Below are 24,007 nucleotides of genomic sequence, written 5' to 3' on the forward strand. Positions count from 1 at the left end.
ACGTCTCAAAAATAAATAAATAAATAAAAGATAATGAAAATCAACTAATGCAGGAGAAAGGAAAAGTTTAAAAGTGCTATAAAATATAGACTGTTGGCCAGGTGCAGTGGTTCACACGTGTAATCCCAACACTTTGGGAGGCCAAGTTGGGCGGATAACTTGAGCTTAGGAGTTCAAGACCAGCCTGGCCAACATGATGAAACCCCATCACTACTAAAAATAAAAAATTAGCTGGGCGTGGTGGCGTGCACCTGTAGTCCCAGCTACTCAGGAGGCTGAGACAGGAGAATCACTTGAACTGGAAGGCAGGGGTTGCACTGAGCCAAGATCACACCACTGCACTCTAGCCTAGGCAGCAGAGTAAGACTCTGGTTCAAAAAATACACATATAGGGGCCAGGCGCAGTGGCTCACGCCTGTAATCCCAACACTTTGGGAGGCTGAGGTGGGTGAATCACAAGGTCAGGAGATCGAGACCATCCTGGCTAACACAGTGAAACCCCATCTCTACTAAAAATACAAAAAATTAGTTGGGTGTGGTGGCAGTGGCCTGTAGTCCCAGCTACTCAGGAGGCTGAGGCAGGAGAATGGCGTGAACCCGGGAGGCGGAGCTTGGAGTGAGCCGAGATCGCGCCACTGTGCCCCAACCTGGGTGACAGATAGATACACACACACACACACACACACACACACACACACACACACACATAGGCTGTTTCTCATTAGTACTGTTTAACAGTTTTACTTTATTTTATTTGTATTTTTTTGAGACAGAGTCTCGCTCTGTTGCCCAGGCTGGAGTGCAGTGGCCTAATCTCAGCTCACTGCAACCTCCACCTGCCAGGTTCAAGCGACTCTCCTGCCTCAGCCTCCTGAATAGCTGGGATTACAGACGCGCACCACCACGCCTGGCTAATTTTTGTATTTTTAGTACAGACAAGGTTTCACCGTGTTGGTCAGGCTGGTCTCGAACTCCTGACCTTGTGATCCACCCGTCTCAGCCTCCCAAAGTGCTGGGAATACAGGTGTGAGCCACCGTGCCCGGCCTTTCATTAGTATTGTTAAAGGAGACAGCAGGCACAGGCTTTTGGATTTCATGTAGCCAGGAATGGGATATGGTATAGAAGGCTGACTTTTCTAGCAGCTGTATAGGATATTGATAAATGGAGGAATAAAGTGACATTTGACCAGAGCTTATGGTTACTCCTCTAAGCAGTCATTGATTAGAATGGGAAGGAACTAAGTAAAGGGGTAGTGAGAATGGGGAGAAAAAGAGATGGCAAGGTAAGGTTAGGCTTGACCAGGTTGTATGTAGGAATCAAGAGTCAGGCAATTTCAACACTGTAATCTAGAAGAAGGGTGTCTAGAGGATGGAGGTGTTCATCCTACTGGTGGGATTGTTGTCAAGAGGCATACCTGTGACACTTAACACTGAGAGTATCATATGAGTCTTGAAAAAGGTTGGGGGCCTTCAGTCCTTATCTTTCCTTTGATCCCCTATGTCCTCACACAGAACTCATCATCCTTATGGAGGTCTTCAGGGGCTCCAGAGACACTGCAGAGAGTGTCAGGGATTTCCTTCCCCACAACAGAATTGCTGAGGGCCTGGGAAGCATGGAGGGAGGAAGCAGAATTGCGGGACCACCGGCGCATTGGGAAGGTACAGAGATTGGGAAGATAGGGAGGGATGGTGATAAGGGTTGGAGAGAGATGATGCAACCTGATTATGAAATCGGGAGCAGATTCAGTCACATAGACTGAGCAGCTCCGTCAGTTGTTCTGAGTTCCAAAGCCACCTCCTTGCCCTTGAAGTGACCCAATATTGCTATTCCTGACCCCAGGAACAGGAGCTCTTCTTCTTCCATGAACTGAGCCCTGGGAGCTGCTTCTTCCTGCCACGAGGGACAAGGGTGTATAATGCACTAGTGGCGTTTATCAGGGTAAGGGGACCCAGGTCTAGAGGAAAGAAGACCAGGGTGCGGCTGAGGGCCTAGAAGAAGCTAAGGTGTTTGTGTTAAAAGATGGGGGTTGGGGCCGGGCACAGTGGCTCACTCCTGTAATCCTAGCACTTTCGGAGGCCAAGCCGGGAAGATGACCTGAGGTCAGGAGTTAGAGACCAGCCTGGCCAGCATGGCAAAACCCCGTCTCTACTAAAACAAATAGAAAAAATTAGCTGGGTGTGATGGCAGCACCTGTAGCCCCCAGCTACTGGGGAGTCTGAGGCAGGAGAATCCCTTGAACCCAGGAGGGGGAGGTTGCAGTGAACTGAGATCGAGCCACTGCACTCCAGCCTGGGTGATACAGTGAGACTCTGTCTTGAAGAGAGAAAAAAAAAAGAGGGGGGTGGTTTGGAATCATAACCATAAATATTGAAAGTGCTGGTGACCTTTAATACTACAATTGTGTGGTCTGCAGTTGGGGAGCATAGAGATGGACATGGTATTTAATAGGTTGTGGTTGCAATCAGCATGGCCTGAGGGCCCAGGAAGATCACACAGCTGACACCCTACCTGGTTTCCTTCCAGTTACTCTGACCTTCCATTTCTGTACCCACCTCTCCAGGCTGAGTATGCCCGTCGTGGTTTCTCTGAGGTGAAAACTCCCACACTGTTTTCTACTAAACTCTGGGAACAGTCAGGGCACTGGGAGCATTATCAGGAAGACATGTTTGCTGTGCAGCCCTCAGGCTCTGACAGGCCTGCCAGCTCCCAGAGTGATGATTCTACCAGGCATACCACAGATATACTCGCCCTCAAGCCCATGAACTGCCCTGCACACTGGTAAGCTGGGAGCTAGGGTTACAATCAAGTTGCTAAATATTAAATAATAGAAAGCACCTTGGGGCCGGGTGCAGTGGCTCATGCCTATAATCCCAACACTTTGGGAGGCTGAGGCGGGCAGATCACCTGAGGTCAGGAGTTCGAGACCAGCCTGATCAACATGGAGAAACCCTGTCTCTACTAAAAACACAAAATTAGCCGGGCGTGGTGGCACATGCCTGTAATCCCAGCTACTTGGTAGGCTGTGGCAGGAGAATCGCTGGAACCCGGGAGGCAGAGGTTGCGGTGAGCTGAGATCGTGCCGTTGCCCTCCAGCCTGGGCAATAAGAGCTAAACTCCGTCTCAAAAAAAAAAAAAAAAAAAAAAAAAGAGGCCCGGCATAGTGGCTCACATCTGTAATCCCAGCACTTTGGGAGGCTGAGGTGGGCAGATCGTGAGGTCAGGAGATAGATACCACAGTGAAACCCCGTCTCTACTAAAAATACAAAAAATTAGCCGGGCGTGGTAGCCGGTGCCTGTAATCCCAGCTACTCGGGAGGCTGAGGCGGGACAATGGCGTGAGCCAGGGAGGCAGAGCTTGCAGTGAGCCGAGATTGCGCCACTGCACTCCAGCCTAGGCAACAGAGCGAGATTCCGTCTCAAAAAAAAAAAAAAGACAGTACCTTGGAAAGAGTATTGGGACACCTGATTTGAGCCTAGAATCTTCCCTCTAGCTAACCATGTGAATTTGGGAAACTCATTTTACCTCTTTGGGTCTCAGTCTCCTTAAAGTTGCTATCTAAGGCTCCTCCATCAGTGACCATCACAGAACAGGGAAACAGTAAATGATGTCTGTTATTGTGTTACTGAGAAATCTTTTGAACCGCAGGGCTCAGACTGTGATGAGTGGGATTGACAGGACTCAGTGGGAGGATGTGGTGAGGTTGGAGAGGGCTATAGCAGATGGTGCAGAGAAGGTAGGCAAGCAGATTGGGTGGAGGAGCAGTCTTTGGGGGCTAGTCCTCCCTATGGCCCTGACCCCTCTGCACCCCAACCTCAGCCTGATGTTCGCCCACCGGCCCAGATCCTGGCGGGAACTGCCCCTGCGACTAGCCGACTTTGGGGCCCTACACCGGGCTGAAGCCTCTGGTGGTCTGGGGGGACTGACCCGACTGCGGTGCTTCCAGCAGGATGACGCTCACATCTTCTGTACAACAGATCAGGTGGCCTTTCCCTGTCTCCACCAAAGCTTTTCTAAACCACCTTTCTCTCTATGAACCTGCAAACCCCTGATTTTTATTTGCCCCCTGTATGTACTATAATTCAGCTACATTCTACCCCTAGCTTGCTTCTGCTTCCTCTCTGTTTTTGCCCTTTGTTTTCCTCAAACTGCCAGCATCCCTGATCTCTAGCTGGCTCACAGCTCACTGACCCTTATTTCCTGCCCCCAGCTGGAAGCAGAGATCCAAAGCTGTCTTGATTTCCTCCGTTCCGTCTATGCCGTTCTTGGCTTCTCCTTCCGCCTGGCACTGTCCACCCGGCCATCTGGCTTCCTGGGGGACCCTTGCCTTTGGGACCAGGCCGAACAGGTGAGTAGGAGGTACAGAAATAGAGGCAGATAAACCACTCTCTGGTGGGAAGGAGTGGAGAATACAGCAACCAAGGTTCTCAGAGGCATCTGGTGAGTGGGTCATTTGTTGGGGATTGACCAGATGTGTTGCTTTTGAAGTCTAAGATGATGTATTCTATTCCACTCTTGTCTCATTCCTTCAAAGGTCCTTCAACGGGCCCTGAAGGAATTTGGAGAACCCTGGGACCTCAACTCTGGAGATGGTGCCTTCTATGGACCTAAGGTAAGCTTGGGACCCTGGTTATTGTTGTATTTATTTATTTTTTGCTTTGTTTTAGTAAATATTTAATAGATACAAATAATTTTTTTTTTTGAGACAGTCTCACTCTGTCACCCAGGCTAGAATGCAGTGGCGTGATCTCAGCTCACTGCAACCTCCAGCTCCCTGGTTCAAGCAATTCCCCTCCCTCAGCCTCCCGAGTAGCTGGGATTACAGGTGCACACCACCACACCTGGCTAATTTTTTTGTATTTTTAATGGAGACAGGGTTTCACCATGTTGGCCAGACTGGTCTCGATCTCCTGACCTCAGGCAATCCACCCGCCTCAGCCTCCCAAAGTGCTGGGATTACAGGCATGAGCCACCGCACCCAGCCACAAAGAGATTTTTTTTTAAGTTATGTAGGATATAAAGAAAAACAAGATATTTTCTGCCTTCTTGGCATTTGCAATCTAGTGAGGGCTATTGGAGTTAAATAGGCCATGTCAGTGCTGCGAGATCCATGCAAGAGAGCACGTTAGCTGGGGTTAGCGTTACTCCGGGAGGTTACAAAAAGTTTCCTGCAGGAATCACTTTCCAATCTGAAAGGTGAGTGTTGGCCAAGTAAAGATGTGTTTCAGGAGGGAACAGTGTAGGCAGAGGGGATAGGGATAAAAACACACGGCAGACCAGTCTGGGCAACATAGGGAGACCCTGTGTCTACCAAAAAAAAAAAATTAGCGGGTGCAGTGGCTTGTGCCTGTGGTCCCAGCTACCCAGCAGGCTGAGATGGGAGGATCACCTGAGCCCAGGAGGTAGAGGCTGCAGTGAGCTGAGATCGCGCCCCACTGTACTCCAGCCTGGGTGACAGAGTGAGACCCTGTCTCAAAAAAAAAGAAGTCAAGGGAAAAATGGACTGAAAAGTGTCCACCGGATTTAGTAAAAAGGGTGATGGATTTTAAAGGACCATTTTCAGTAAAGTAGGGCCTGAGGGTGGGGTTAGAAGGTGAATAAATGAGGCCTGTGTGGTGGCTCATGCCTGTAATCCCAGCACTTTGGGAGGCTGAGGTGGGTGGATCACTTGAGGTCAGGAGTTCGAGACCAGCCTGGCCAACTTGGCAAAACCCCATCCCTACTAAAAATATAAAAATTGGCTGGGTGAGGTGTTACACACCTGTAGTCCCAGCTCATCGGTAGCCTGAGGCAGGAGAATCGCTGAACCTGGGAGGCGGAGGTAGCAGTGAGCCAAGGTCACGCCATTGTACCGTAGCCTAGGTGACAGAGCAAGACTCCGTCCCAAAAAATAAAAATAAAACAGGCTGAGTGCAGTGGCTCATGCCTGTAATCCCAGCACTTTGGGAGGCTGAGGCAGGTGGATCACCTGAGGTCAGGGGTTTGAGACCAGCCTGACCAACATGGTGAAACCCTGTCTCTACTGAAAATACAAAAATTAGCCCAGTGTGGTGACAGGCACATGTAAACCCAGCAGGTGGAGGTTGCAGTGAGCCGAGATCGCACCATTGCACTCCAGCCTGGGCGACAGAGTGAGACTCCATCTCAAAAAAATAATAACAAAATGAAAAATAAAATAAATGCTATGATGAGAGGAAGTCTATTTGGAGGGAGAGGTTGAATTTATAAAAGAAGTTGTAGTAAAGGGAAGTTCCTGGAGAGGTTTAAGGTGGGATTGAGAAACCTTCATAGAAGGGATCACCATTGCCATTATATCCAAGGTGGAAGGAAAGACTGAAGGTAGATGCAAGGAAGTTTATAGGCATGGTGACAGGAAGTTGAGGCTTTTCCCATCCCATGGTATCAATTATCTGAATTGTTCCTGAGGCAGGATCATTTGCTGAAATGAGAGTGGAGAAGAGGAGAGTTGTCAGTGAGGGGGCTGAAGATATGAAGAAAAGGCTGGGCGTGGTGGCCCCCTCTTGTAATCCCAGCAGTTTGGGAGGCTGAGCTGAGAGGATCACTTGAATCCAGTAGTTTGAGACCAGCCTGGGCGACAGAGTAAGACCTCGTCTCTACAAAAAAAAAAATTTTTTCTTTTTGAGACAGAGTCTTGCTCTGTCGCCCAGGCTGGAGTGTAGTGGCTCAATCTTGGCGGCTCACTGCAAGCTCCACCTCCCAGGTTCATGCCGTTCTCCTGCCTCAGCCTCCTGAGTAGGTGGGACTACAGGCGCCCACCACCATGCCCAGCTAATGTTTTTGTATTTTTTTTTTTTTAGTAGAGACGGTGTTTCACCGTGTTAGCCAGGATGGTCTCGATCTCCTGACCTCGTGATCTGCCCGCCTCAGCCTCCCAAAGTGCTGGGATTACAGGCGTGAGCCACCAGGCCCGGCTGTCTCTACAAAAAATTTAAAACAAATTTTAAAATTAGCTTGGTGTGATGGTGGGCACCTGTGGTCCCAGCTACTCAGGAGGCTTAGGTGGGAGGATCACTTGAGCCCAGGATTTTGAGGCTGCATGAGCTATGATCAAGCCACTGCACTCCAGCTTGGATAACAGAACAAAACCCTGTCTCAATAAAATAAGTAAATGAAAAGATACAGAGAGAAAGGAAATTACTCAAAAACTGTTATATAGCTAAAATCTTTTTTTTGTTTTGTTTTATTTATTTTTATATATTTTTTTGAGACCTAGTTTTGCTGTCACCCAGGCTGGAGTGCAGTGGCACAATCTCAGCTTACTGCAATATCCGCCTCCCGGCTTCAAGCGATTCTCCTGCCTCAGCCTCCTGAGTAGCTGAGATTATAGGCATGTACCACCATGCCCAGCTAATTTTTGTATTTTTAGTAAAGGTGGGGTTTCACCATGTTGGCCAGGCTGGTCTTGAACTCCCAACCTCAGATGATCCACCCACCTTGGCTTCCCAAAGTGGTGGGATTATTACAGGCGTGAGCCACCTTGCCTGGCCTTTTTTGGTTTTTTTGAGACAGACTCTTGCTCTGTTGCCAGACTGGAGTGTAGTAGCGGATCTTGGCTTACTGCAACCTCCACCTCCCAGGTTAAAGCGATTCTTTTGCCTCAGCCTCCCGAGTAGCTGGGACTACAGGTGTGCCCCACCACACCCAGCTAATTTTTTTTTTTTTGAGGCGGAGTTTCACTCTGTCGCCCAGGCTGGAGTGGAGTGGCACAATCTTGGCTCACCGCAACCTCTGCCTCCTGGGTTCAAGCATTTCTCCTGCCTCAGCCTCCCCAGTAGCTGGGATTACAGGCACCCACTACCATACCAGCTAATTTTTGTATTCCTATTTTTAGTAGACGGGGTTTCACCGTGTTGGCCAGGCTGGTCTCGAACTCCTGACCTCAGGTGGTCCGCCTACCTCGGCCTCCCAAAGTGCTAGGATTACAGGAGTGAGCCATGTGCCTTGCCTGGCTAAAATCTTTTGAGTACTCAAAGTTGCTGTTTACTGTGCTGGGGTCTTTTATTCAGGTAACATGTGTATTACTCATTTTTATGTCCCAAGTGTCTATTCCAGTATATGGTATTTATTTAGCTGCTTCAGTAAGTAGTTAGTAAATTAAAATATTAACAGTAATGAAAATGTGTCTTCTGATTTATTTCAGCAATAATAGTAGGCAAATAAAATATCTTTATTACTAAGGAAAAAATTGAGAGAGGTTAAACATTGTGCTTAAGGTTACAGAGATAACAGTCATAAAGTGCATAAAGTGTGTATTATGTTGAATCAGTCTAATAAGTTGCTGGTTAAGATACTGCTATAAAAAGAGAGAGCAAAAAGCTAGAAAACCCCTGAGGAGAACAGAGCATAGAGCTTATTAGGGCAACCCAAAGGATTGCTGGCAGCAGCCAGGGACCAGCTGAATCTCGAAATACTGACTTCCATGGTGGCATCAATCTCTGCATTTGCATCTGTGTGGTTTGTGACATATTGGGCAGCACTGAGCAGTTCTGTTGCAGGGCCAAATATGTAGGAGGCTAAGGTGCAGAAGAACAACGAATGGTACAAGGGAACTAGGGAAAATGGTACAGCTTCATGGGGAAAGAAACAAAGGTGGAAGGGGCCTGAGGATGGGAGAGAAAAAGAGGAGTTAAAGAACCTGTGAGTTGAAGTGCCATTAATAGGAATAGTTGTCGGCCGGGCGCGGTGGCTCACGCCTGTAATCCCAGCACTTTGGGAGGCCGAGGCGGGCGGATCACAAGGTCAGGAGATCGAGACCACGGTGAAACCCCGTCTCTACTAAAAATACAAAAAATTAGCCGGGCGCGGTTGTGGGCGCCTGTAGTCCCAGCTACTCGGGAGGCTGAGGCAGGAGAATGGCGTGAACCCGGGAGGCGGAGCTTGCAGTGAGCCGAGATCGCGCCACTGCACTCCAGCCTGGGCGACAGAGCGAGACTCCGTCTCAAAAAAAAAAAAAAAAAAGGAATAGTTGTCATGGCCGGATATGGTGGCTTACACCTGTAATCCCAGCACTTTGGGAGGCCAAAGTGGGCAGATCACTTGAGATCAGGAGTTTGAGACCAGCCTGGTGAAATCCCATCTCTACTGAAAAAAAAAAATACACACACACACACACACATATATATATATATATGTTAGCTGGGCGTGGTGGCATGTACCTGTAGTCCCAGCTACTCAGGAGGCTGAGGCAGGAGAATTGCTTGAAACCAGGAGGTGGAGGCTGCAGTGAGCTGAAATTGTGCTACTGCACTCCTGCCAGGGTGACAGAGCGAGACTCTGTCTCAAAAAAAAAAAGGAATAATTGTCAGAGCTAGCTGACCAAGAGACAGTAATCAGAGTAGGGTGTCTGATGGACTGTTTCAGAGGTACAGCCATTGAGGGAGAGGACAAAATAAAGGGTGTAGCCATAAATGGGTGCTGGTGAAGATCTCTGAGCTCATCTCAAGGAATTGAGAGGCCAGGGTGTGGACGTCTGGTAATATTATAACATCATTATTAAGTGGAGAGAGCTGCTGAGAACTACTGCCAGAGTGAGATGAGTAGAGTGAAGTGGAGGGGTAGCGTATGATAGAGCTGGGTGTCATGATGAGGGCAGTAGCCCGGGATGAGGGTAGGTTAAAGGGTGGGATGGCACAGGTAATGGAGGATAGTGGTTCTGGATAATGCTTCTGGCTTATTTCATGCCTTCCCATCTGTTTCCTGTAGATTGATGTGCACCTCCACGATGCCCTGGGCCGGCCACATCAGTGTGGAACAATTCAGCTTGACTTCCAACTGCCCCTGAGATTTGACCTCCAGTATAAGGGGTATAAAGCCTTGCCCTATCCTCTTTTCCCTTGACAGTGCATGGAATAGGTCCTTCTGCCTTTGGCCCTAAAAACCAAATCCTCTACACCCTCTCCTGCCAGAGCTGAATATTTCTTAAAAACTGGAAGGTGATCTTGGGTACACAATTTGTGATACTTCCACCATTCCATCTACTCCCCTTTTTCCTTTCAAGGCAGGCGGGTGCCCTGGAGCGTCCAGTCCTCATTCACCGAGCAGTGCTCGGTTCTGTGGAAAGACTGTTGGGAGTGCTGGCAGAAAGCTGCGGGGGGAAATGGTGAGACCTCTGACCCTGGATTTCTGTTCTGGCCCCAAACCAGATAGTTCATGCTCCAGATCCTGTCACCCTTCATATGCCAGCCTTTTTCCTTCTCAAGTCTGCTCTGTATAACCACACTACTGGCAAGAGCCAGAGTGACTAATTTGCCATCATCTGTTCTTTCCCTACCAGGCCACTGTGGCTGTCCCCGTTCCAGGTGGTGGTTATCCCTGTGGGGACTGAGCAAGAGGAGTATGCCAGGGAGGTAAGGAGTTGAGGCAAGGGAGGGGCAGAAGCAGGTCCAGTAGAGTCTGGTGCCCTGCAGTGGGCAGGAAGAGGCCGCACGGGTGGTGGAGGAAGGAGCACAGCCCTTGGAGCCACAAGACTAGGCTCGAGTGGCTGCTGTCCTAGATGCTGGAAATCCTGTATCTAAAAAATGTGATTAATCCCTACCTTGTAGAGATGTATGAAAATTAAACAAATTAGGCCGGGCGCGGTGGCTCAAGCCTGTAATCCCAGCACTTTGGGAGGCCGAGACGGGCGGATCGCGAGGTCAGGAGATCGAGACCATCCTGGTTAACATAGGTGAAACCCTGTCTCTACTAAAAATACAAAAAACTAGCCGGGCGAAGTGGCGGGTGCCTGTAGTCCCAGCTACTCGGGAGGCTGAGGCAGGAGAATGGCGTGAACCCGAGAGGAGGAGCTTGCAGTGAGCTGAGATCCGGCCACTGCACTCCAGCCTGGGTGACAGAGCAAGACTCCGTCTCAAAAAAAAAAAAAAAAAAAAAAAAGAAAATTAAACAAATTAACAAATGTTGAAAGCCGCCAAAAGGGCACTTGGCACAAAAGTGGGATTGAGTACACAGTTTTTCCTTTCTAGAGAGAATTGAGGATATGGATGGTACTAGAGTTGAACAGCTGGTTGGGTAGAGCAGTGGCTAGGAGGCAAAGCCCAGGGAATAATTGGGGGGCCATCTCCAGTAGGAGGCAGACGGAAAGGTTGTGGGGCTGGGGATGAATGGGGAGGAGGCCTCAATGTGGAGGTGAAATGAGGAGAGGTTGCTGGTGAGAAGTGGAGAGCCCCGAGGCAGGGAAAGGAGGAACAGATGGGAGAATTGAGGGAAAAGAGCATCAGACTGTTCTAGCTCCTCAACTTTTCAGTAAATTAACTTCCTGTCACCAAACCTCTGATGCAGGCACAGCAGAGCCTGCGGGCTGCAGGACTGGTCAGTGACCTGGATGCAGACTCTGGACTGACCCTCAGCCGGAGAATCCGCCGGGCCCAGCTTGCCCACTACAATTTTCAGTTTGGTAAGCTGAACCTCAGAGCCGATGTTCTCCCACCTGCTGTCTGCATTCTTGCTGTTAAGTTTACCAAGTCTGGTAATGCATATTTGGGTTAATTGGGGCTCATTACCTGAGCAGGTAGGAGCCAGGATTCAGGACATCTGACTCATTTGGGCCCTGTGTTCCTTCACATTGCCCTGCCCTCCCCATAACCACTTCTGACCTTAAAAATAGTTTTCCTCTTTTTAACTCCACTCTAGCTGTTGGTGTCTGTTAGGTTAATTAACCAAGGGAGCATCAGAGAGAAAGGGACAGGAGGGTTAATATGATGTTAATTACCCTTGTTTATTCTAGACCTAGATGGAATCAGCCCTAAGGGATGAGGAGAAGGGCCTTAAGGAGAAAATTCTGGCACTGCCATGCTCCCTTTTTCATTTTCCAGGGTTCAGAGCTCTATCTCAAAGGCAAGGAGCAGAAACTCCTCAGCCAGATTACCTGATTCTTGAGTTTTGCACACCCCACTTGCCCCACAAGCACCCACAGCAAGCTGTGCCACAATCCCATGGACCTGCACATGGCCCCTCTCCCTCCCTTACCGCCCAGTCAGCCCCTGCATACATCCTCCTCAGCAGAGGCGCCTCACTCTGTGAATCCAGCCCTAACAGACACCAAGAGCCAGAGTGGGACTGATGAGAGGAAACTGTTCTAAGGGTCAGAAGTGGTTGCGGGGAGGTTGGACAGCGTGAAGGCCACACCACTCCTGCCACCTTCCCCTTCCTCTAATACCCCCTTCAGATACACACACACACACACACACACACACACAGTTTCACACACACACACACACACACAGTTTCACACACACACACACACACAGTTTCACACACACACACACACACACAGTTTCTCTCTGTGGGGTTCTCAGTGTTTGTCTTTCTCTGCTTGACTCTAATGTCTCTGACCCTGGAGCTCCTGACCAGAAGCGATAAGGCCCATGGGGACTGAAGCATTTCCTTGTCTCCTCAGGGTGAGCAAGACTGGTCATTTAGTATTTAGCAGGCACAGCTGAATACTTCCTTTCTGTGAACCATATCTGGGCTCTGCTCCCACCCTTCCTAAAGATTTAGGTCTCTCAAGTTTCTGCAGAGCAAAAGAAACTATCCCATGTGGATGAATTTGCCCTGAGCTTCCCAAACTTCCTCTACCTGCAGTGGTTGGCCAGAAAGAGCAAAGTAAGAGAACAGTGAACATTCGGACTCGAGATAATCGTCGCCTTGGGGAGTGGGATTTGCCTGAAGCTGTGCAGCGACTGGTGGAGCTACAGAATATGAGGGTCCCAAATGCCGAAGAAATTTTCTGAGCCTTTGTACATAGATGAGGCAAAAACCTGCGAGAGCCATCAGCCTCCCTCACATGGGAGACCCCAGAACCTCAGAACTGCGTGGAGGCACGTGTCTGCTCTCCTGAAAAGAGACTTGGTTTGGCGACCCCACAAAGGGAGGGAAGCTGTAGCTGTTTGGATGTGAGGAGAACGAAACTAAAAAAAAAATACACTGGGCCAGGCGCAGTGGCTCGTGCCTGTAATCCCAGCACTTTGGGAGGCCAAGGCGGATGGATCATGAGGTCTGGAGATCAAGACCACCCTGGCTAACACAGTGAAACCGTGTCTCTACTAAAAATACAAAAAATTAGCCGGGCGTGGCGGCACACGCCTGTAGTCCCAGCTACTCAGGAGGCTGAGGCAGGAGAATTGCTTGAACCCGGGAGGTGGAGGTTGCAGTGAGCTGAGATCGCGCCACTGCACTCCAGCCTGGGCGACAGAGCGAGACTCCGTTTCTAAATAAATAAACAAATAAATAAATACTGGAAGCTGCTGGTCATATGTCTTCATCTCTGACTCTGGAGAGGTGGGATAAAAGGATGTTCCACTTTGTCTCCCTCTTTTTTGTCCCAGAGAGTTAGGGAAATTGAAAAGGGACAGTCCAGACCTCACACTGGTAGGGGAGATCCCTTGGATAGGTGTCCTGCTCCCCCCTGTAAATTCCTTTGTGCCCTGTTTCCCCAGCCCCAGTTCATGATTTGGCAGATCCCCTCTCCACAGAAGGTAGCATGTAGATGGAGAAACTGAGGCACAAACTAGGGGCTCAAACACCTCTTGCTCTTTGATTCTCTGAATCAGTTTCTCTTGAGGGTCATAAGAATGTTCTCCTCTGGTCAGTCCCATTCTTCTCAGTTCTCTGATGAGGCTTCAGGGTGACTTTTGGAGGAGTGGCTTCCCGAGGAGGAGCAGCTGGGACTGAGTCATGGCAGGAAGCTGAGGAGGGCGGGAGATCACACCAGACAATTATAAAAGAAGAGCCGGTCCTGAAGCTCACAACAGTAACAGCCACCAGACAAGCTCCAGCAGCTGGCCCTTCACATCCAGACTTGCCTGAGAGGACCCACCCCTGGGTGTCCGGTGGTCAGTCGCCCCAGGATGGGGACTACAGTCAGAGCAGCCTTGGTCTTGGCCTATTTGGCCATTGCTTCTGCTGCCTCTGAGGGAGGTGAGTTGGAGGGTCAGCACTTGGGAGGGGGTCTGGGCTTGCATGGCAGGGGTTTGGGTCCAGGCATCCCAGATGGCTCATCACTAGCAAAGTGATTCTCCATTTGACTTGCCTTTTCTGAGCAGGCCCAAAGTGGGCCCGGGCCACTGCAGCCTTTAGCCAAGGAGGCAGAGAGCAGGGGCACAGAAGGAGAGGGGCTCCTAGAAACTGCTGCCAAGAAACACAGAATCCCAGTCAAAGGGACAACTGAGTGGGGGTGGGTTCACAGAGTGAGAGTCTCCTGCTGAGGAGGATGTAGGGAGGGGGCTGGTGGGACAGGCAAGGGAGGGAAAAGGGGCCCCCAGGCTGCTCAAAACCGGATTGCTGACCCAGCAAGCCTTGACGGGCTCCCTGTCTGATTAGAGGAGTTGAGGGGTGTCCATCCACAGAGCCACCCTCCATCCAGCACAGACACATTCTTTATCTGCTTTCATGCCTGAACAAAACAGGAACCCCTCAATGCTATGGGTGGAAACTAAGAAAAAAAGGAAAAGAAAAGGAAAAAAAACCAGCCAGGGCACTCCTGCGGGAAGTTGCTGAGGATGTCAGCAGATCTGTCTGCTTCTCTGTGAAGCCTCATGTCATCATTCTTCCCAGCTCCTGGTCTTTTGTGTCTGCAGATCACCTACAAGTGACTCCCTTCCCTGTGCCTGTCCCAGTCCCCCAGGCCCTAAATTGAGACCTAAACTAAGGAGGAGCTGAGACGGGCTGAAGGGGAAGTACTCAACCTTCAGGAAGCCTCCTTAGCCAAAGGCCTAAAGATGTTTCAAGGGCCTGGAGTAGGAGGGTGGGTGGAGGAGGTGGATAGGGTAGGCTCCAACCAGCTCAAGATCTAGACTTTTTCCTCTGAAAGCTAGAGACTCATCCCAGCAGAGACTGGGGAGGACAACCCACAGCCCTGAGGGAAAGACGCTGGCAGAGGAAATGAGGGCCTCCCTCCCCAATCCCATATGCCATACTCCCTTTAGGCCCAGCCTCTGAGCCAGTAGAGGTGGAGCTATCAGAACGCCACAGGCTTTCTCAGAACCCAGCTGGTTATGTCTAGGTGTGTTGGGGCTGGGAGAGGATTAAGGGACACAGGGCAGGTGAATACAGAGGGGCATCTCGTGTCTTGCTTGTCTCTCCTACACTCTTGATCTCCACAGCCTCCCCATCCCTTGCTGAAGTCCAGGGAAGGCCCTCCCAGCGGCCCCTGACTTGCCCTTCTTCCTTCCAGGCTTCAAGGCTACAGGGCAGAGGCAGCTGAGGCCAGAGCACTTTCAAGAAGGTAAGAGTTTGGGGGAGCAGCATGGGGTTGGGACTCCAGGAGGCATCGTAGGCTCTGATGTCTCCCCTCTTGCCTCTAGTTGGCTATGCAGCTCCCCCCTCCCCACCCCTATCCCGAAGCCTCCTCATGGATCACCCTGACAGCTCTCAGCATGGCCCTCCCTTTGAGGGACAGAGTCAAGGTAAGGTCACCCCATGCCCTCCTCAGTGATCCTCCAGGTTTCTAATCTGCCCTACGTGCCACTTTTCAGATGGAAAGGAGGGAAGAGGCCCTCGCCCCCTCTCCCAGCCCTGGCTAGGAGAAAGGATGGGCTGCTCACACATTCCCCCTTCTATAGTGCAGCCTCCTCCCTCTCAGGAGGCCACCCCTATCCAACAGGAAGAGCTGCTGCCTGCCCAACTGCCTGCTGAAAAGGAAGGTGAGCACTTGCCCACCCTCTCTCACCTCTGTCCCACTATCGATCCTGTTGGCACCAGGCTGATCCCTGCTCCTTGGTGCCCTCACCCCTATCTTGCAGTGGGTCCCCCTCTATCTCAGGAAGCTGTCCCCCTCCAAAAAGAGCTGCCCTCTCTCCAGCAGCCCAGTGAACAGAAAGAAGGTAAGCAGCCCCCTCTCTTCTTTACCCACCTTTACCCCATGGCCTTCCCCAAGAGCATGGGCTTGGGGGCAGACAAGATGGTGGGCTCTGCCACTCACCAGTTATATAACCTTGGGTAAGTTACATACTTCTCCAAGCCTTTGTTTCTTCATCTGTAAAACTGAGGATATACCTGTTTTAGAAACTTATGTGATTAAATACGCAAAAAAAGCATCTATTTTCACTTGCTTCTCTGCTGAGTTCTTCTTTGTGTATGTAAACTAGCCAGGCTTTCTCTGCTAGAAATGGCCATCCCAACATGGCTTTTGCTTACTCCTTCCACGCCAGTAGACCCACCTCTTCCATATCAGGAGGAGATAATCATACGATCCATGCCGAGAGAGGGTGAGTGACAGCTTTGGACTGTCCATCCCCCTAACTTAGTGCTCAGGACCCTGGGGAGAGGAGCAGGAAGCCCGAGCCCTGAGAAGCAGGAGGAGGTGGGGGCAGGCTGTGAGCTGACACCTTTCACACCTTGCTTCTCTTTTCCTTTCAGTTATTTTAAAAGGAAGAGCCACAAATTGTTCTTTCTCATTTCCCTTACATCCTCCCAACACTTTCTCCTCCATCCTGGATTCTTTTAATCCTCTCAGCTCATCCAGCCTTTGTGGGTTCCTCCACATGTCCCCGCTTCCCACTGTTTTCCCCATTCCAGGAACGCCAGCTCCGTTTGGGGACCAGAGCCATTCAGAACCTGAGTCCTGGAATGCAGCCCAGCACTGCCAACAGGGCCGGTCCCAAGGGGGCTGGGGCCACCGGCTGGATGGCTTCCCACCTGGGCGGCCTTCTCCAGAAAATCTGAACCAAATCTGCCTTCCTGACCGTCAGCATGTGGTATATGGTCCCTGGAACTTACCACAGTCCGGCTACTCCCACCTCACTCGCCAGGGTGAGACCCTCAATTTCCTGGAGATTGGATATTCCCGCTGCTGCCACTGCCGCAGCCACACAAACCGCCTAGAGTGTGCCAAACTTGTGGTAAGGTTGGGTTCTTGATGCCGGGGGGTGTCCTTGAACTCCCAGACAGTATGTGTGTTTTAAGGGTTAGAGCACTAGGCCTGGGTCTGGAGGAACCTCAGGTCCCATTCACTGGCCCTACCCTGGGCCTCCCCAGTGTGCCAGGGGAGCAGAGGACAACCACTGTTTCTTTTTTATCTGCCTGCCCAGGATCCTTTCCTGGAACCTGGGAGCAAGGCAGGAATGTGGAAAGTGAGCTGATCCTCCCCTCTTGCTCTAGTGGGAGGAAGCAATGAGCCGATTCTGTGAGGCCGAGTTCTCGGTCAAGACCCGACCCCACTGGTGCTGCACGCAGCAGCGGGAGGCTCGGTTCTCCTGCTTCCAGGAGGAAGCTCCCCAGCCACACTACCAGCTCCGGGCCTGCCCCAGCCATCAGCCTGATATTTCCTCGGGTCTTGAGCTGCCTTTCCCCCCTGGGGCGCCCACATTGGACAATATCAAGAACATCTGCCACCTGAGGCGCTTCCGCTCTGTGCCACGCAATCTGCCAGCTACTGACCCCCTCCAAAGGGAGCTGCTGGCACTGATCCGGCTGGAGAGGGAGTTCCAGCGCTGCTGCCGCCAGGGGAACAATCACACCTGTACATGGAAAGCCGTAAGTGGGCGTCCCAGCCTCCCCGAGAGCCTGTTTGCCTGCCTGCCCATCTTCGACCTCTGATCCTGCCGGTCCGTCCATCCATGTAACCCTGCTGTGAGTGCGTCCACCCGTTCATCTGCTTGTGGCTGTCCGTCCATCCATTGTGTTCGTCACCTGAATCTGTTCATCTCGAGCTTCGTACTACACTTCTGGCCTCCTCCACTCATGACCCACACATGCACCTGTCTACCATCCATCCATCTGTCCAGCTCTGGCCTCACCTGACCTTCTCCAACCACTGTTCCAGCTCATCTCCTGGCGCCAGCTTGGAACCTCATCCAGGCTTCCACCCATCCACCTTCCCAAGCCCACACATCAACAGTTGCCTCCTAACCCTCTACTTCTTTGCCATCTCCTTTGGGCCCCTGGGGCTGGGAGCCCCTCATCTAGTTGCCAGGGGCAATAAGAGAAGTCAATGGTCAGGAGAGAAAGGGCCAAGTGTCCAGCTTCTGACTTTCCTGTCTCTGGCCCACAGTGGGAGGATACCCTTGACAAATACTGTGACCGGGAGTATACCGTGAAGACCCACCACCACTCATGTTGCCGCCACCCTCCCAGCCCTATTCGGGATGAGTGCTTTGCCCGTCGGGCTCCGTACCCCAACTATGACCGGGACATCTTGGCCATCGACATCAGCCGAGTCACCCCCAACCTCATGGGCCACCTCTGTGGAAACCAAAGAGTTCTCACCAAGCAGTAAGTCTTGCCTAGTCCTTCCCCACTCTCTTCCTTTCCCGAAAACTTCCCTTGGGGACACCTTTGGGAAAAGCAAAATCATGATATCCCAACCCCATCTGATGCCAGAAGATGCCCAAAGACCCTAACCCCTGCCCCTTTCACACCAACATAGTAAACATATTCCTGGGCTGATTCACAACATGACCGCCCGCTGCTGTGACCTGCCATTTCCAGAACAGGCCTGCTGTGCAGAGGAGGAGGTGAGTGTGTGGAGTCTAGTCTCCAGAGGAATGCAGGGGAGGGAAGGGAAAGAGCTAGAACTGCAGGCCACCCCTTCTCTTTAGTACCTCAAACCAGCCCGCAGTTATAATGACTAGTGGGGGAGGTGTTTTTTTCTTGGTTCCAGAAAAGTCTTCACTCTGACCTGGCCTGCTCCCCATCTCTAAGTTCCTATTTATGCCTTCTCTGGGCCTCAAACTTCTGGCATTTCCAGATGTACACATCTGTCAGTCACAAGGAATCCAGCTGTGCAAGGCAGGCTTGTACTCTCTCTGGGCCCCAGGAGGGGAGCCAGGGAGAGAGCAGTAGAAGCTGATGAAAGGGGGACTTTGGGCACCCAGGTATCTACATCTGTCCTTGGACCACCTCCCCACCCCATCATCTGTTTTACTTTTCTCCTTCATCAGAAATTAACCTTCATCAATGATCTGTGTGGTCCCCGACGTAAATTCTGGCAAGACCCTGCCCTCTGCTGTTACCTGAGTCCTGGGGATGAACAGGTCAACTGCTTCAACATCAATTATCTGAGGAATGTGGCTCTAGTGGCTGGAGACACTGAGAACACCAAGGGCCAGGGGGAGCAGGGCTCAATTGGAGGAACAAATATCAGCTCCACCTCTGAGCCCAAGGAAGAATGAGTCACCCCAGAGCCCTGGAGGGTCAAATGGGGGGAACCCCACCCTACCCCACCCCTTTGAACACTCATTACAGTAAACACCTCTTGGATTTGGTATCCTCGTTGTCTGTCTAATGCCTCGCCCGCAGTGTTTTAAGTGAATCTTGGTGTCCTAGCCCAGGAGGGCACTGGCATTTTCAGACACACCACACACACAAACACACCCTCCTAAGCCTGCCTGTATTTCCTTCAGTGCCTGGCCCCTGAGGCCCACTGCCCTGTCCCCTTCACTGAGCAGATGTTCCACAGGCTGTGTGATGGGACCATAACTAAACAGCTTGACATCACTTTGCCATCTTGAATTTATTCACACATTTTGAAAGGAGCACCATCTTGTTAGCTAGCTATCAGGACTCAAAGAAGATACGGTTCTTGGCCTTGGTGAGCCCCCAAAATGCCACAGCCCAGCCTAACATTTATAAAGCTTCACTTTTGATCCTTAAAATCCATGCCTTCCTTCATTCAATATCCTTTTTGTTTCTTTTTTTTTTTTTTTCTTTTTTTTGAGACGGAGTCTTGCTCTGTGCCCCAGGCTGGAGTGCAGTGGCGCGATCTCGGCTCACTGCAAGCTCCGCCTCCTCGGGTTCACGCCATTCTCCTGCCTCAGCCTCCCGAGTAGCTGGGACTACAGGCGCCCGCCACCTCGCCCAGCTAATTTTCTTGTATTTTTAGTAGAGACGGGGTTTCACCGTGTTAGCCAGGATGGTCTCGATCTCCTGACCTCGCGATCCGCCCGTCTCGGCCTCCCAAAGTGCTGGGATTACAGGCTTGAGCCACCGCGCCCGGCCCTTTTTGTTTCTTTTCTTGAGACGCAGTCTCGCTCTGTCGCCCAGGCTGAAGTGCAGTGGCACAATCTTGGCTCACTGCAACTTGCAAACTCCACCTCCTGGGTTCAAGTGATTCTCCTGCCTCAGCCTCCCGAGTAGCTGGGGTTACAGGTGTGCAACAGCACACCCAGCTAATTTTTGTATTTTTAGTAGAGACGGGTTTTCGCCATGTTGGCCAGGCTCCCAAAGTGTGGGGATTATAGGTATGAGCCACTGTGCCTGGCCGATATCCATTTATTGAACCCCTGTCTATGCACACTCCACAAGACTTGGGGATACACATCCAGAACACACACAGTCCCTGCCCTGAGGTTGTTCACTCTCCCTGAGCCTAGCAGGTGTCACAAGTGTTGTGGTACAGGGCCCCCAGTGTGCTCTGAGCATGACAGGAATGTCCCGAGGTGGGAGTGGGGCTGGGGGCAGCACAGGTTCACAGAAGGGGCATCGAGGTCAGAGCTTCTCCAGTAGAGTAGAGGGTGTGAGCGGGCAGAGTGTGCACAAGCATCAAGGCTGAAAGGGCCTCTTTGTTGGCTTTCCTCTCAGATATGGCTGGAATGATAAGCAGGAGCTCATCAATAATGCCTCACCCACTGGGTTTTAAGTGGATCTTGGCACCCTGGCCTAGGGGGCACTGGCATTTTCAAGCAGAGGATGTGTCCGATTTGCCTTTTTAAAATGTCTAGGCCGGGTGCAGTGGCTCAGGCTGTAATCCCAGCACTTTGGAAGGCCGAGGCGCGCGGATCACTTGAGGTTAGGAGTTCGAGATCAGCCTGACCAACATGGTGAAACCCCATCTCTACTAAATTACCCAGGCGTGGTGGTGCCCGCCTGTAATCCAAACTACTCCGGAGGCTGAAGCACAAGAATCACTTGAACCTGGGAGGTGGAGGTTGCAGTAAGCCAATATCGCACCACTGCACTCAGCCTGGCCGACAGAGCAAGACTCTGTCTCAAAAAAAAAAAAAAAAGAATGTCTAGTCGGAGAGCTGGGGAGGTGGCGTGCGCCTGTAATCCCAGCCACCTTCGGCTACTAGGGAGGCTGAGGAGGGAGCATCGCTTGAGGTTAGGAGTTCCAATGAGCTATGGTCTCGGTACTGCACTTCAACCTGCGAGATCCAGTCTCAAAAGCAAAAAAAAAAAGTTTAGTCGACAGCCAGCCAGGCGGGACGGTGGGAGGCCAGTTCAGAGAGTGTCATCCCAGTGCCAGAGGGAAGGAACTGTAGTCCCCATCCTGAGCTGGACCCAGGGGCGACGATGACTAGGAGTCTCAAACCCTACAAAACTGCTCCCAGGAACCTGGGGCCTCAAGGCTGGATCTGAAAGAATCGGAATGAAGAGTCCCAGGGGGATGAGTCCTCTGTGACTCCACCTCCAGGACAACCTTCCAGAAAGCGGACTTCTCCGGCCCCAGTTCCGGCGGAGACGGGAGAGAGTGAACCAAGAACCACCATCCTGGCTGGGCGCAGTGGCTCACGCCTGTAATCCCAGCACTTCGGGAGGCCGAGGCGGGCGGATCACGAGGTCAGGAGATCGAGATCATCCTGGCTAACACGGTGAAAACCCCCCGTCTCTACTAAAAATACAAAAAATTAGCCGGGCGTGGTGGCAGGCGCCTGTAGTCCCAGCTACTCGGGAGGCTGAGGCAGGAGAATGGCGGGAACCTGGGAGGTGGAGCTTGCAGTGAGCCTGGGCGACAGAGCGAGACTCCGTCTCAAAAAAAAAAAAAAGAACCACCATCCTGCGCTAGCCAGGGGCAAGCGGAGTGTCAGTTGCTCCCAAACCCACGCCCACCTCTCCTTCCTCTCCTCCTCCACAGACTTTCATTTATTTACTTAGGTATTTTTAGCCAAGTAGCTGTTTCCAGCCCAGCGGCTCCTTAGATCTTTCGCCGGCTGTCCGCCCCACCTGTCCGTCAGCACACTGGCCAGTGAGCGGGCGAGGGCAGCGCTGTGCCCCGCCCCTGAGCCGGCAGCCCAGTCTCCCGAGCCTTGTGCCGCCGAGGTCTCCTGCCCGCAGCGCTGGAGTCTGGAGCTCGAGAGTGACGCTGCGCATGTGCGGGCGTCCCGCGCAGCTCCTGCGGCCTCCAGCACAGAGGAACCGGGGAGGCAGGGTGAAAAAGGCCGTCCCAGCTCTTCGCCTACACCCCGGCCCCACGTGTACTTCCTGGCCTGGGTCGCCCCAACCCACGGGGAGCGGGCGGAGTCCTGGCCCGCGAAGCTTTGTCACCTGGCGGGCGAATCCGCCAGCGGAGACATGTCTTTAAAGGGCTTTGGGCCGGGCGTGGTGGCTCATGCCTGTAATCCCAGCACTTTGGGAGGCCGAGGCGGGTGGATCACGAGGTCAGGAGTTCAAGACCAGCCTGGCCAAGATGGGGAAACCCCGTCTCCACTAAAAATACAAAAAATTAGCCGGGCGTGGTGGCAGGCGCCTGTAGTCCCAGCTACTCGGGAGGCTGAGGCAGAGAATCGCTTGAACCCGGGAGGCGGAGGTTGCAGTGAGTCGAGATCGCGCCACCGCACTCCAGCCTGGGCGAGAGAGGACACTGTCTCAAAAAAAAAAAAAGGGTGGGGGGAGGGGTCCTTGATCTGTGCAGGAGCTTCCCGGAGATGCTTTAGAGCTGCGTTTGCAAAGTACAGCGCCAAATGCTGCAAAGAGAGGGGGGAGTCAGGCGAGGAGGACCGCGGTCCCAAACCCTAGCAGTTTAGTCTATCCGGGAGGAGACGAAGGGAACCCCGAGAGCACTTGTAAGCTACAATGCTGAAAGAGGAGGAGGTACTGAATTGAGCATCAAGTGCAGGGAGTTAAAGAATTCTCCCTAGGGACCAGCCAGCTATTAACTGGAAGCAATGAGTTTGGATAGAGCCCGGAAGCACGGGTAGCATTGCTGTTAGCAATAAAAGGTGAACGTGTTAACATTCACTGCAATTCGTTGTATACACTATTAAAATATAACTTGCTCAATTCAGGGGTGGTGAGTAAAGTAAGGAGTCAGAGCTCCTATTGGAGAGGCCGGGGAAAGCTTCACAGAATTCAAACTTGAGTAGGGTTTTGTTGGAAGGGAAGGAGATACAAAGCATTGAATGTGTGCACAATTCAGCTAAAGTAAACAGTCCTTTATGTGTTAGGCAGAGTGCTAAAAGTACTCTGGCTACAACGAAGACTACAACACCACCTTCAAGGACTTTAGTGACTGTGGAGACTTGACCATCTAATGATAGAAATATTCTCAGAATTCTGAGACAGCCTCCTAGACTGGCCTTCAGGGAGATCTTCCAGGAAGAGGAAATAACACAGGAAGTGTGGTATATTTAAATATACCTAGCCAGGCACGAGGCTCACACCTGTAATCCCAGCACTTTGGGAGGTCAAGGCCCGTGGATCACCCGAGGTCAGGAGTTCGAGACCAGCCTGACCAACATGGTGAAAGCTGTCCCTACTGAAAATACAAAATTAGCGAGGCGTGGTGGCACATGCCTATAATCCCAGCTACTTGGGAGGCTGAGGCAGGAGAATTGCTTGAACCCAGGAGGCAAAGGTTGCAGTGAGCCGAGATTGTGCCATTGCACTCCAGCCTGCGTGACACAGCCCGACTCCGTCTCAAAAAAAAAAAAAAAAAAAAGGTTGAGAGCATAGTGAGGAAGGGGACATTTTTTAAAAGCTCTTTAGGAGACAGGGTTGAGAGAACCTGTTTGCTGGTGTCAGGGTTGAGAGAACCTGTTTGCTGGTGTCTAGGGTGACTGCCAAGTTTGAGGCTCTGGTAACTAAGGTGTTACAGACTGAATGTTTGTGTACCCCCAAATGCATTTGTTGAAATCCTAACCCCTAATGTGATGGTATTAGGAGGTGGGGACTTTGGGAGGTAATTAGGTCATGAGGATGGAGCCCTCATAAATGGGATTAGTGGTCTTATAAAAGGGACCTCAGAGAACTCTCTAGCCCCCTCTGCCATGTGAGATACAAGAAGCTGGCAGGCTGCAGCCTGGTAGAGGGCCCTCACCTGAACCTGACCATGCTGG

At 51.5% G+C, this 24,007-nt stretch overlaps 2 protein-coding genes across 2 annotated transcripts in view; both read left to right on the plus strand.

The window, feature by feature from the left end:
* TARS2 (threonyl-tRNA synthetase 2, mitochondrial) overlaps positions 1 to 13,264 on the plus strand; it is a 50,299-nt gene extending 37,035 nt beyond the window's left edge. Inside the window, exons 9-19 of the mRNA XM_050749983.1 lie at positions 1,513 to 1,659; positions 1,841 to 1,939; positions 2,562 to 2,779; positions 3,819 to 3,981; positions 4,210 to 4,347; positions 4,534 to 4,611; positions 9,723 to 9,823; positions 10,018 to 10,119; positions 10,294 to 10,366; positions 11,298 to 11,412; positions 12,600 to 13,264. Coding sequence (XP_050605940.1) covers positions 1,513 to 1,659; positions 1,841 to 1,939; positions 2,562 to 2,779; positions 3,819 to 3,981; positions 4,210 to 4,347; positions 4,534 to 4,611; positions 9,723 to 9,823; positions 10,018 to 10,119; positions 10,294 to 10,366; positions 11,298 to 11,412; positions 12,600 to 12,748 — 1,383 coding nt within the window. The 3' untranslated portion in view covers positions 12,749 to 13,264. The remainder of the gene's footprint in view (positions 1 to 1,512; positions 1,660 to 1,840; positions 1,940 to 2,561; positions 2,780 to 3,818; positions 3,982 to 4,209; positions 4,348 to 4,533; positions 4,612 to 9,722; positions 9,824 to 10,017; positions 10,120 to 10,293; positions 10,367 to 11,297; positions 11,413 to 12,599) is intronic.
* Positions 13,265 to 13,344: 80 nt separating this feature from the next.
* ECM1 (extracellular matrix protein 1) lies at positions 13,345 to 19,214 on the plus strand. Its single transcript, XM_050750329.1, has 10 exons — positions 13,345 to 13,934; positions 15,190 to 15,240; positions 15,320 to 15,421; positions 15,578 to 15,658; positions 15,758 to 15,838; positions 16,533 to 16,855; positions 17,115 to 17,489; positions 18,007 to 18,227; positions 18,382 to 18,469; positions 18,896 to 19,214. The coding sequence occupies exons 1-10, from the start codon at positions 13,865 to 13,867 to the stop codon at positions 19,124 to 19,126; spliced, it is 1,623 nt and encodes a 540-aa protein (XP_050606286.1). The 5' UTR covers positions 13,345 to 13,864; the 3' UTR covers positions 19,127 to 19,214.
* The last annotated feature ends 4,793 nt before the right edge of the window (positions 19,215 to 24,007 follow it).

The sequence above is a fragment of the Macaca thibetana genome, chromosome 1 (assembly GCF_024542745.1).
Source record: "Macaca thibetana thibetana isolate TM-01 chromosome 1, ASM2454274v1, whole genome shotgun sequence".
Lineage (NCBI taxonomy): Eukaryota > Metazoa > Chordata > Mammalia > Primates > Cercopithecidae > Macaca > Macaca thibetana.